Source organism: Anas acuta, chromosome 5 (genome assembly GCF_963932015.1).
Source record: "Anas acuta chromosome 5, bAnaAcu1.1, whole genome shotgun sequence".
NCBI lineage: Eukaryota > Metazoa > Chordata > Aves > Anseriformes > Anatidae > Anas > Anas acuta.
The window spans coordinates 38,003,108-38,016,233 of record NC_088983.1 but is presented as its reverse complement, the minus strand read 5'-3'; the positions used below and the strand labels follow the sequence as shown (position 1 = coordinate 38,016,233).

Sequence of the window (13,126 nt, the reverse complement as noted above, 5' to 3'; positions counted from 1 at the left end):
AATGGTGAGCCATCTATAGAAAACAAATACAGCTCTGTTACTGTTAAATTTTTATGTTATTTCTTTGTTACTTGGTTACTTGCATGAAGACAGGATAGTAGATTTTTGTTTATTAATTCAGGTACTTTCAGATGGTTTGTCACCAGAAACAAAATCATCATTTTTTTATTTTCTAAATATTATAAATAATAACATAATAAGGTTCAGTCAAAGTCCAGTGCAGATCATAAATAGCTTTCCTTTTCCATAGCCTGCCAACAACTTTTGCAACTTTGGATATTGATGGCGTAAGAAAAATAATCTTTGCGCTCCCAGGTAAGATGTTTTGTGGATTACTTTTGTTGCCAAGCACAGTTGACAAGATGTGAAACAATACCATGTCTGGTGTTCCTGCTTCCATCCTCAGAATGTGCTGGTGTACAGACCTTACAATTTTTTCCATCCAACAATTCCTTTGGGTTTTGTAAATACACTGTGCAGGGGTGTTTTTTTTATTTTTCCCATAGCTCCCTTCACCTTCCCAATAGAGATTCTGTGCATGTAGGTTAGTGCATCCACTCTGAAGTACTGAAAGACCTACAGAGGGCCAAGGAACACAGTATCACAGAAGGAAGGTTGTTTTGTTATCCTTGTAGTTTGGAACCAAAAGAGGGCAGCATTGCTTTACCTCCTGCGTGCTGGGTTGCCATGAGAAAGCTCAGAATAAATTATTTCTTTGGGAATCTAGCTATAAATCTGTCCTCCTAAGTTAGGAAAAATGTATTTTATTCTTACTGCTCTGGCTTTGCATGGATTTCTGACAACAAGGAATCTTATTCTTGATAAGCTAGTGGTGTTCAGAAGTCTCTCAAGTTTTTTTTCTCGTTTCTCTCTCTTGCTGCAGTTGGGTTTATTTTGTTTGATTGTTTGTTTTTCCAGGAGAGAGATAACAGAGTATCTGTTGTCATGTTATATATTTTATAATTGTCACCTAAGGCAGGCCAGATGTGGAAGACAAGTAGTGTTTAACAGAAGTTGGTCAAACACCTCTTCTGTGTGACAACATAAACCTTACAAGTCAGTAGAATTCTCCTAAGCAGTTGTACTAAAGCTTTTTGCCACTCCGTTAGGGAATAGAAAGTTATTTAATATTACCTATTCTTCCATAGGTCATGGAAACCTTAACCATGAATCAGGCACCAGATCAGCTTGGACCTACATATATTCCTGTGCACAATAAACACTGCCCCTGCCGCAGACAAAACTAGATGTAAGAAGAAAGGCAGCAGAGGAATAGAGGAAAATGGCAGGGCCTAAGGAACATGGGGCAGTAGTGCTCAGAGCAGGATTTAGCACAACATTAGCCAAAGAGCAAAGACATTAGCTTTGAGCAGTTTTACTTGCCACATGCTGCTTCAGACTTAAGTGGGAAGTTTCCTGTACATAGCATGAAAAGCTTCTTGGAATCCTTTAGGGTGCAATTGCTATAAAAATAGGAGATTGCCTTCACAGAGTAAGTCAAGAAAAAGGGCGTCACTACCAGCTGTTCTTTAACCTACAGGCAATCCTGTGTCAGCTGTTGTCACCTGCAATCTCTTCGTTGTTCCTGCACTGAGGAAAATGCAGGGTATTCTGGATCCTCGGCCCACCATTATCAAAGCCAGGGTAAGAAGCTTGTCCTGTATTTAAAAAGTCTCTCAAGTTGTTGAAACACATCTCTTTGAGCTCTGAAAGACTGTCTTGTTTGGGGAATCAGAACACTAGGCTAATTGACAAGTTGAAAGAAGTTCACAGAAAACAGAGGTTCAGTATGAAGCTGTTAACGTGAATATTCAGTCCCGTAATTCCTAAGAGTGAAATAGCCATGTAATGGAGCAAGATGTACACAGGCAGCCATTTGCCAGTCAGGCAGGAAGGATTGTTTTGCTGTATAAAAAATACATTCGTTTTAACCTGTGATAAAAAAATGTAGAGTAATCTGGTAATACCAGTTATGTAATTTTATGTTGCTAATAGAAAATGCAAATTTGAACACCTTTCTGTCCTTGAATTGATTATTTATATATGTAATCTACAGGATCCCCACTCTAAGTAATGTAAGTCCTTTAAACTATTCATGCCACTCTTATAAGAAATGGTGGATATAGTAACTCTGTTTAATATAGATTCAAGGCATATTATTATAGTGTGTTATTCTACTATTTTTGCTTGAAAGAAGGTATCAAAGAACAGATTACCTTTTACAGTTTTCCTAGTTTTCCTGTCTATGTGCAGACATTTCTCTTGCAGGGTATCCCGTGTGTCTCTCTTATACGCTTCCTCAGCAGCATGTTTTTTCCTTTATCTCGTGTCTAAAGTATTGGAAAACAGACAGAAATTTGTAGCATTCCAGTTTTGAGAAATATGATCCTCAAACACAACACTCACTTTTGCATGCCTTTTCCAATATGCTTCAATTAAATTGCATTGTGAGTGATACCTTGTGTGTCTTTTTGTTTCAAAGACTGGTCATTTCCCTTTTGTCAGGGCTAGCAGGTTTTTGAACGTGAATAAAAGTTTTAGCTTTACACAATGTAAGCCAGAGACCAGAAGCGATAAAGCTTTTTTCCAGAGAGATAGTATCTTTGAACTCCTGTAAAAGAACAGCTTTGGAATATTTCACTTAATGCTTGCAGACTCCATCATACTCTTTGATATTATAATATCATAGTTGTATTTCCCTTAAATACTGCAGTCTTTACATCCTACAGCTTTTGATCTTGCACCAGGCACCATGTGGCCTGGAAATGCAAGTTTTTAAAAGACTATTATTAAGGAAAAAGATTGAACAGATGATTCCATTATCTTAGACAGTGATATCTTAATGCATGACATTTTCATCCTTTCTTTGCTGCTTCTACAGTTATCATGTGATGTGAAATTGGACCCCCGCCCAGAATATCATCGGTGCATACTGACTTGGCATCACCAAGAACCACTACCTTGGGCACAGAGTACAGGTTAGTGCCCAGTCACACACACTAACAGACACGCTCACAGGTCCTATCACTCCTTCATGCATGTTTAAAAATAACCAAGCGCATGCACATGTATTTTCATATAACCTTTCTTACACAGACTGATTTGCTCACTTGTGCACATGCATGTTCAGTCATTTAATTCATACATGGTATTGAAATTCAGTCATGGTATGACTCACCAACTTAAAGTTAAAACCTTCTTTATCAGAATAATCTGCCTTTATACATATACAAAACACACTTGTATGTTTGCATATATGCGCACATTCCTTTTTGTAAATACTCATCCATGCTTGCTTGTACTAACAGGCACATTACTCTTTGTGCATGTACTAAACAAACATGGGTTGGGGCATAGTTAGAAACATTTCAAATAAAAGAAGTGTGATTCTAGCAGAACTGGAAAAGCAGAAGAAACATCAGTGGCAGTATATATTCTCTTAAAGCAGACTAAGACTTTTGTTAGTCTTGTTTGCCATCTAGGGATGCTTCTGGATACTCAGCTGCAGTTGAGGTAAATAGAACATTTGAATGCTTTTTCTGTGTTGTTATATGCCACTTCTTTCCTTACGCAAGGAGACTGGAATGATTTCCCTGTCAATCCAAAAGTTTGAAAACCAAGAAATTAATGAGCATGAGTTCCTACTGCATTTTATTTTTTTTTTTGTCACTACAACCAATACTATACTGCTTATCTCCAGGGTATATTGTATAGCTCAGTGTCCTGAAGAAACCCATTCTTTTGAGTTGGTATATTAAAAACATTCTAGACTGTGCTGGTTTTGGTCTCTGTACAATCTGAACTAGATACACAAACTGAAAAATTAAGTAATTTTGATAGAATTAGAAATTCCAACAGAAAAGCAATTAGCAGTTTACTACAAGATACGAAGTACAGATAAAGACTTAAGGGGAAAAAATGTGGAAGGCTGGATAGGAAAGTAATCAGCAAGGGAATGAGTGTTTTGAGAACCAGAATGATAGGAGGATGTCTATTTCTCTACATAGTTCTCTGTTCCTTTCTACCTTTGAGCAGATAAATCTCAGCTCTGTGAATAAGTTAGCAACACGAGTATCTGTAAGAACAGCTCTTGTTTCCTGCCTGGTGTGTTGCAGCATTTGAAACTAACTGAAAAACTAATTGATCTTTTTCTCTGACTCTTCTGTAGGGAATCAGATGAGCAGTCGTCTGATGAGTATGCGCAGTGCCAATGGACTGTTGATGCTACCTCCAAAGACAGAGCAGTATGTGGAGCTTCACAAGGGGGAGGTGGTGGATGTCATGGTCATTGGAAGGCTATGATGTCACCAGCAAGAGCGAAGCTTTGATGCATGTCCACATATCATTGACTGTATCCTGTAATATGCAACGGCACAGCTAGTTTTTCTGATTTGGATAAAAGTTGATCAGTATAGTCAACATCTTGAATTATATTTCAAATGGAATTTAAATAAATACCTTTTAAAAAAAAATCTTTAAAAAGAAATCTTAATGAAGAAATTTATTCTGATTATATCAAAGCAACTTTTTCCTTTCCTTGCAATTGCTTTGTGTGTTCAATGCTAGTTCTAATAGCGGTAGCTTTTAGTAGACAGCAGTAGGTGCCTGCAGAACTTGTGTTTTTTCTCATCTTTAAGATACAACTACTTATGCTCTTAAAACAAGGCTGTCTGCTTATTTATACTAGCGTAGACAACACTTGGATTTCCCTTATCAGTATGCTTCATAACCGCTTCACAGAGAGCTTCTGCTTGTTCTTTATCTTGTATCTCGTGTTGATGTGCACAGTGCCAAAAGCGGAGTGGCTGCACTGGGAACCCAATGAAGCCCCGAGGTTTCCTCACCTCGCTGCGCATTCAGGGATCTCTCTTGTCCCGGCAGCCACCCAGCTCAGTACTCTTGGGCAGTAACTGGATACCTTTTATTTCAACAAACAAAAAATTGCTTCCTTAAGTGCTGACAGCCTTTTTAACCAATACATTTAAAAATGTACAGAACTAAAAACTAAAAAAAATCAAAGACTGATCTTGTACAGATATTAGTGTTACCAGCATTCGTGTGGAAATTAAATGAGCAAAGAAATAAAACTAATGTTAAACAACTCTGTACCATAACATTTTCTGTAATGATATTGAAACTTAAATGAATAAAAAAAATCCTCAATCATTATTTAAAATTTCACCTGTTTAGCCTTGTTGTTTGAACAAAAAAAAAAAGTGTTTTAAGAGGGTATTTTGGGGTGGGGGAAGAGGAGAGGAAGGAAGGGAAATGGTAAACAGAATCTAGAGCCTTCCCTAATGTACAATATATCACAGGCAGACTGAAAATGCAGAGTTTGCTCTCTCAAACTCATCTCCCACGGGAAGCAGCATTTGGAGGGTTTTACAATTGGACCCAACAAAGCTGACAAATATTTTTTTTTTCCTGTTTAAGTTGTGTAGCATTTGCAAACAGCTCTTGTGCTGCTTTGTGTGGAATTTGATAGAGCTTTCACTTTCTTTTTCTGAGGTTCTCCTTTTGATACTGGGACTGTTTAGCCCTTGCCAGATTTCATGTTTCATCTGTGATTAAAATCATATCAGTGCCATACTGCACCTTGCTTTCTGGAGTTCTTGGGTCAAATGCTATCCCATCAACTCCATCCATGAAGTCAGAACTTTTGCGTATAGTATTGTTGGAGGACTTAGTCAGGAACAAGGACACAGAAAACAGTGTTTAAGTCCTGACAGCCACAGTGGATCAGAGCTGTAGTTCTACAATAACTGGAGAAGACATCCCCAAGGCTGGTTTTAAGACCTAACTCTGCCATGTAACAGCCTGAATACTCCCTGCATAGGCCGTTACAAAGGTAGAAAGCAGGTAGGTGGGCATACACCACGTTCAAAGGTACTCCAGGGAATGATCTTTCAGAAAAATATTAATATAAATTGCTGATCATATTTCTTTGTTCTGAACTACATGTCCACAATTGTTATCTCTCTATATAGCAGCAGGATGGCATCAAGTTAAATTCACGAATGCCTGTATTTACTGTACCAATATTGTAAACCACAGCAGTAACGGGAAAGTTTAACTCATCTCTGAGAAATAATGTACAACATGGCCTATTTTAAGCAAAAGGATTATTACATGGAGAGGCAGGTGACCTATTCTCTGTAAACACCAGTGATAGGACCCACGGGAATGGTGTTAAGCTGAGGCAGGGAAAGGCTGGACATCAGGAAGAGGTTCTTCACCGAGAGGGTGGTTGCACACTGGAACAGGCTCCCCAGTGAAGTAGTCACTGCACCAAGCCTGTCTGAATTTAAAAGCGCTTGGACTGTGCACTTAGTCACATGGTCTAAACTTTTGGGTAGACCTGTGCGGTGCCAGGAGTTGGCAGCAAGGAGTTTCCAGACTTGATGATCCTTATGGGTCCCTTCCAACTCAGGCTATTCTATGATTCTATAGCTTGGGGTTATTACAGGCCAATAGTAGGCAGCATATACAGTGAAAAATCGGAAATTTATAAAGGACATCAGTAACGATAATATAAGGGATTGTTCATACAATTGGAAATGCTAGAGAAAGATGAAAGAGAGACATATGGAAACTTATCTGCAATATCTTGGGTCTGGCTGACATTAAAACCATTAGTCAATACAAGTGTGGCTGAGAAGAATTGGCAGTATGCTGTGTATGATGCATGGCTCCATTTAAACCATATCTTGGCATCATAGCACCCACCATTGTAACAAATAAAGCATTTAGAGGTTAAAACAATCAAGATTTTTTTTTTTCAAATCACTGCTAATATAAACTGTTTTAGCCACCCTGCTGTGTTTTGTAATGTTCTTTGCCCAGTGTTCAAGGTTTTATGCAAGAAAACGAACTTTGCAGTTTCTGAGAGACACACACACACATCAAAGCCTTTGTTAACACTGAAATCAATAGAAGTATGTTGGAGAGGTAACTCTGGGAGCAGTTTAAATCATTATTACAACTATGTCTCAGTTATCAAGCCTAACAGCTGAAGAATTTGGCTTAATTGTTGTAATAAAAATGAATACAAATGTGACAGATAAATTGGAATCACTTTTTTTACTTTTAACATTCCCAATTTGCTGTTGGTTGGCAGCTTCCAAAAAAGACATCAAGGACAAAAAGGTCTTCAAGTATGTGGGTACTTTGATTCAAGGACTGAGACTTGCAAATGGAAACATTTTAAGGAGTATTTTCTCTATTTTTACTTCTCTAGATAAGGCTTTAGCATTGTCAAGGTAGCAACATAACGAGAAGTGATGCCAACAAAGACTGAAGGCTGGTATTCCAACATTTGTATTTTTCTTCTTTTCACATTTTTTCTTCAGCACCCATCCATGGGAATTATCTTGGGTAGAAACATATATATGTATATAGTGGCCTTTTCTAAATACTAATTTCAAGACCTTAATTACAGAAATTACAACATTAATTCTATCTTGATATTAAAATATGCTAGGCATGAAATGTCTTTGATCTCTGGGTAGTTATTAGAGAGCTGTGTGACTCCAGAGATTACTAATTAACATGGAATCTTTCGCCTTTTTGATTCTGAAGCTGAAGGGTTACACTTAAAAGATATTACAACATGGGTTACACTTAAGGACAACATACAACTGGAATGGCTTTGCAATTCTGTCTTTGCCCTCCCCACCCTGCTGCTCTGCGCTGAGTACTGAAGCTTGTCTCTTTCGACACGTCTCAGTCCAGAAGTGCAACTTGCCTTGTGGCCAGTAAAGATGGTCTCCGGGCCACAGACAGCCTGCACAGAAGTTCCCAGTGGAATGGCTGGATCCACCATTTCCACCCAGTTCCCTTGGTTCAACATCTGTCAGTGTTACAATGGTGCGTGCCTGCCTTGTTGCCTTGGTTTGGCAGCAATACTAAGGGCCTGCCTGATTTGTGTTTGAGAAAGTTCCTCAGGTTTCCTTCTGCCAGCACTTGCCAGGCAGGAACTACATCTGGAAGCTGAGACTTGACAGTAAGACATCATATTTTGGAGATCAGGTACCAGACTAAGACGATGCAGCACTTCATTATGTTCTAATACTTAGCTTCTCAAAACCAGCACTGTCACCTGAGCAGTTTGTGAGGTTTTGTGTTGGGTAAGAAAAATACACACTAACACAAAACAGAAGAAATATACCACAGCTGTGTTTTCTTACAACAGCACTGAAATATGTCCAAGTACCTGTATTTACAGTTCACAAAGAAAACAATCAAAGGGAATGGTCAGATACCAAAAAGCAGTTAAGTATTGGTTAGTGCTGATGGCACATTTCTCAGGAAGTGCAGAAAGCAGTCAAGTTGAATAGGTGGTTTAAAGGTAGAGTCTATATCTTGGATGCATTTTTTGGCATATTTGCATATACAGCTTTGTGTTTCCCATGGTAGGTGGGACAGTATTAAATGAGGAGTCAGACACTGATTCAGGCTATGTTACCAAGCAATACATTGGTCTGGCATGTAATAATCCTTACAGTCTTCCTCTTATCTGAAGGGAAAATAAGAATAGGAAAGAAGAGGGTAGATGTTGAAATTCAGTGCACAAAACTTGCCAAAAAAATCTATTTTTTTACTTTGCATGAAATTTGAAACTAGCTTTTAATACCAGAAGAGAAGCATGAAGATTGTCTGTCATTTATGCTGACACTTTCAAAAAAATCTGGTATACTTTTATCCCAAATAGATTCAGGAATATATCCCCAAACTAATATTCCTTTTGTGAGGTTATTTTAAGTATTTCCGAACATTCCTGGGCAGAAACTCTGCTTAGGTGCCTTGTATCTGTGGCCGTCTCTTTGCTGAAGCTAGTTCATTGGTCTTATGCCCAGGAAAAAGCTAAAGAAGACTTCAGCACCACAGGTTAGATGGGGAAGGACATTTATGGATGTAGTCAATGAAAGCAGAGACATTTCTAGGAGAGGGGGGACAACAAAGTGGTCAAAGTCACAGCTACAAAAAGAAAGTAAAAGGGGTTGTAGTGGGGAGAACCACAGCAGCTGATAGTTAAAGCAGCAATATCTGTGTTGAGAAGAGGCAAGGCATAATTTCCCACAGCAGTATTTGGTCAGTATGATGCAATTAAGTGTTAACCTCATGATGAAGAACATGATCTCTACTAACTACAGAATGGTCTGGCAACCTCTTCACCTTTCCAAAGCCAGCCAGTTTCCACAGAAAAAAAAACACAGTATTCGCTGTGCCTTCAACACAATACTGTCAGTAGCTTCATTTCTGTTTACTCAAAGTGCAAAAACAACATTGTTGTTTCTTCTGCTTTCTTTTATTTATTTATTTATTTTCTGTTGTGGATTTTTCAACCTTGATCTTTGTTTTCTAGTAAGTATATCCACCCAGAAAGGTGAGTGTCCACACTGGATTTAAACAGTGTATTGAAATGCAGGCACTTCCTGGCTAATTCATGGGGAGAAAAAGCCTATGGGTTTTGGAAATATTAACTTCATGACATGCTGCTAGCTGCATGTTTTCTGAAAGGGCTTAGTGACTCATAGTCAGCATTAGAGTAAGACTTGCCCTGTGCATTCATGCCATATTGCACACAAGCTGACAAAGCTCGTGGAATATAAAGCTTCAGAGGGCAATGCACAGATGCTCAGTGGCTCTAGCTGTCAGACTGGTCTGGCTGGGATTACTGGTTCCTCACAGCACTGCATGGTGACTTCCAGCATGCTTTATCTCTCTACAAGAACTTCTGCATTTGCATGGGCTTGGGTTTAAAAATACAGACAGCAAACTTAATTCTTGCAGAGGTAATTACAAGCAAACCTGGGGATTGGTTGTGTGGCAGTAACTCTACACAAACATAGCAGAGAAAGCAAATGCGCTAACATGATCCTGATAACCAGTGACTTGAAACTAGAATTAAAGTAACTTCAAGGAGAGTGTAAGAGAAGAGTTTTCCAGAAGAAAAGCATACAGCTATGCAAAAACTACCTTACAAACAGCAGCAGGGGAAGACTCCAAAATCCTGATTTACTCTTTTTGTTGGTACTGGATACTGCCAGATTATAACAATCATATCCTGATGCATTTCTATCTATAAAAAGAAATCATACTTGTCCAAGAGCTAGATGAAATGTGAAAATGTCTTAAAATAGCGAATTGGGCCTAAGAGAAATTGGATCAAGATGAAATAATCTGAACACAAATTATAAATCCAGTGAAGCCACCAACATAAACAGTACTGAAGTGTTACCAGACAGTGAAATAGCAAAAAAACTGTCCCACCCAACTGAGAAGAAAGCATGCAAAGTAGCCTTCCTCAGTACCTGACTTTCTCCTTGTGGATTTTATTGTGACCTGAGATGGTCTGAAGGGATGCCATTATCAAACACACACCTAAAAGATCAGCAGGGCAAATGAGAGCTAGCACATCAAGGATGTAAAGCTTTTCAAGAACAGCACAGTATTACCAACCGGTCTGACAAGAGCATTTACTAACCAGATGCTTGTCTGTGGTGGCAAAGTGAATGATCACTTCATCATTTTGAAAAGCTGTGCTGTTTGGCCCACCGAATGGGATCCAACTCTGCAGCGATGTGCAGACCGGGCACTAAGCCAGGAGCAGCCACCCTAATGTTTGCAAACAACTTTCTACACCAGTAATGGCTGTTTCAAGCAGAGAAGACAGCTTTTGTGGAACCACTCAAGAAACTGCCAAGAGAGAGGCAACATAACACCAGAAATCCCTGTGCTGTGCAGTCTGTGAGATTTTAGGGGGGAAAAAAAGCCTTCCCCCTGAAAAAAAAAAAAAAAAAAAAAAAAAAAAAAAAAAAAAAGATACATCCTCCAAATACTCCTCCAGCATCCACAGTGTTTGGTACAAGAAGTCCCACAGCTTAACAGTGTGAAGCATTATCTCCTCTGTTTTGTTCTGCATCTGCCACCTCCTAGTTTCATTTGATGCCTCTTAGTTTTCATGCTGGACTGAGTAACAAGAAGCCACCCTCACACTGCCACCCACAGATTTGTAAACAGCTCTCATCTGGATTAAGAATCCTATTCTATGTGTGCTGCCCTTTGTGTGTGGTCATGCTCCATCTCAAAGGGCCCATAAATTGGATCATCCCTGCTGCATGTCTTTGAACCCTCTTAAGTTTTACTTTAATCTTTCTGAGACAAGAAGACCAGAACTGCATGCAGTAGTAAAAGACATAACTGTCTTTTATAACAGCACAATAATGACTTCTATTCTTCTCTGTTTCCTAATATTAATTTTTGTTTTTCAGTGCTTCTGACCAATGTGTCTTTATAGATCTTAAAATTCAGATAACCTTAAAGTCTCACTCTTAATTGGTTGCGGTCAACCCAGAAAAAGTAATTGTAGAGCTGACAGTTTAGGAAAGTATTTTCCTCATAAGCATCATTTGATTTTTATCAGTATTGAATTTCCTCAGCTGTTTTAACACATTTTCACTCAATTTTGAGCAATCCATCTGCAGTTCTTTGTAGCTTTGTCTTTAAAAATATATTAAAATATATTAGAAAAGGGATGAATGGTGAACTGATAGAGCCTGTTGACAATACTAAGATATTTGTAATATTAAATATCTTTACTAGCTTAAATCTTTTGGACTGTTTCTCCAAGGAATTTCTGTACCCCAAGAAAAGGGCTTTTGGCCCTTTGGGTGTGAGGAGATGGGACAACAGGTATTTCAATCCATATTTGCTACTTCCTAATCTTTCACTCTTTCAGGGGAGATAGGAGCTCAGGAAAACTTAGGGCAACCCTAACATCTACAAAAGGACATCCGTAAGTATCCATGTTACCCTGGAGCCCATATATGCAGCTACCATGCTGCTGTTGCATTATGCTGGAGAGGTGCCAGCTGATCTAATAAATCCTACCTAAGGCAATAGCACTCTTGTCCACACATGGAGAAGTTGCAGTGAAAAAATAAATTAATTAAATTAAATTAAATTAAAAATAATTTAAAAAAAAAAAAAAACAAAAAAAAAAACAGGGCTTAATATTTTCCCATAGCTGTCCTGTATTTGGATGAGGTTGCTGGATCAGACAGATCCATCGTAAATCCTGGTGGGAAACCTGTTGGGATGTGACTCTGTGGAGCCCGCTGGCAGGTGAGTGTGCTGTGCCTGGGGGAGATTTGTGCACAGGGACCTGAGCCAGCCGGTTGTGGCGCACTGTGCCTTTCTGAAAGCACAACCTGCTGGGGCTTTTGGGTCAGTGCTACATAGCTGGTCGTCACTGAAGGTGTCAAATAATTAAAATGAATGGCCTGAGAGCTACTAATCCACCAGTCTTTCGGGGGGAGATGGTCACATGGAGGTGCAATGCTATTTGAACCCATCTAAATAAAAGATGGTTAGCTGTACATCCATGAGTGGCTTTCTGCAATTTTCTGCTGGCCAAATCTAATCAATTTGCCCAATGTGCTATAAAAAACAGCAACCAAAGCAGAAGACAGGATTTAGTATGCTGTTGGCAGCCTGTGTTGCCAGGGAGCCATGCAGCTGCCTTCTCATTACCTGGTGTTTCTTCTGAGGTGGTGGCTAGGGTTAGATTAAAATAAAAATAACAAAATAACAGTCCTATCTTGGGGTGTGTGTTGAACAGCACACAGACAAAGGAGAACAGAGAAGATGGCAGGTGGGAGAACCTAAATAACACCATGCACCAGCTACTCTCGGGTCCATCACAGGAGCCTTCAGCATGTCAAAGGTCCATTTCCACAAGCCCAGAGGACCACAGGGGCAAAATGGCAAGTGGGAACCCAAATTATGGACAGGAGGGCTGTCACAGGAGAGCCTCAGCCCCTGCACAAGTGTGAAACCCACCAACTTGAGGCAATGGGAGAGCTCTCGCAATCAGTTTTCAGACTATCTGGAGACTACACCTAGGGGTGTAGGACATATTAAAGGAAGCAGAGAAGAACTTTTTAGGATTGCACAAGATTTTTGGTATGTTTAGGGGAGGAACCAGCGCTGGTGAAAAGGATGGGTGTAGTGGTTTTGGGGAGGAACAAATGTCGGAAAATAGAGGGATAAAGGGATAAAAAAAAAAAAAAAAAAAGCCTGTCAAGTATAAACAGGTACACTTGTTTGGCCTTGCCCAGTCACC

General features: G+C 39.2%; 1 protein-coding gene across 20 annotated transcripts in view; it reads left to right on the top strand.

Annotated features, from left to right (window-relative positions):
• Positions 1-5,181, top strand: part of GPHN (gephyrin) — a 291,218-nt gene extending 286,037 nt beyond the window's left edge. For all 20 annotated transcript variants that reach the window (XM_068684230.1, XM_068684237.1, XM_068684240.1 and 17 more), the window contains 4 exons: positions 251-315; positions 1,541-1,644; positions 2,882-2,978; positions 4,169-5,181. In XM_068684230.1, coding sequence (XP_068540331.1) covers positions 251-315; positions 1,541-1,644; positions 2,882-2,978; positions 4,169-4,302 — 400 coding nt within the window. In that variant the 3' untranslated portion in view covers positions 4,303-5,181. The remainder of the gene's footprint in view (positions 1-250; positions 316-1,540; positions 1,645-2,881; positions 2,979-4,168) is intronic.
• The last annotated feature ends 7,945 nt before the right edge of the window (positions 5,182-13,126 follow it).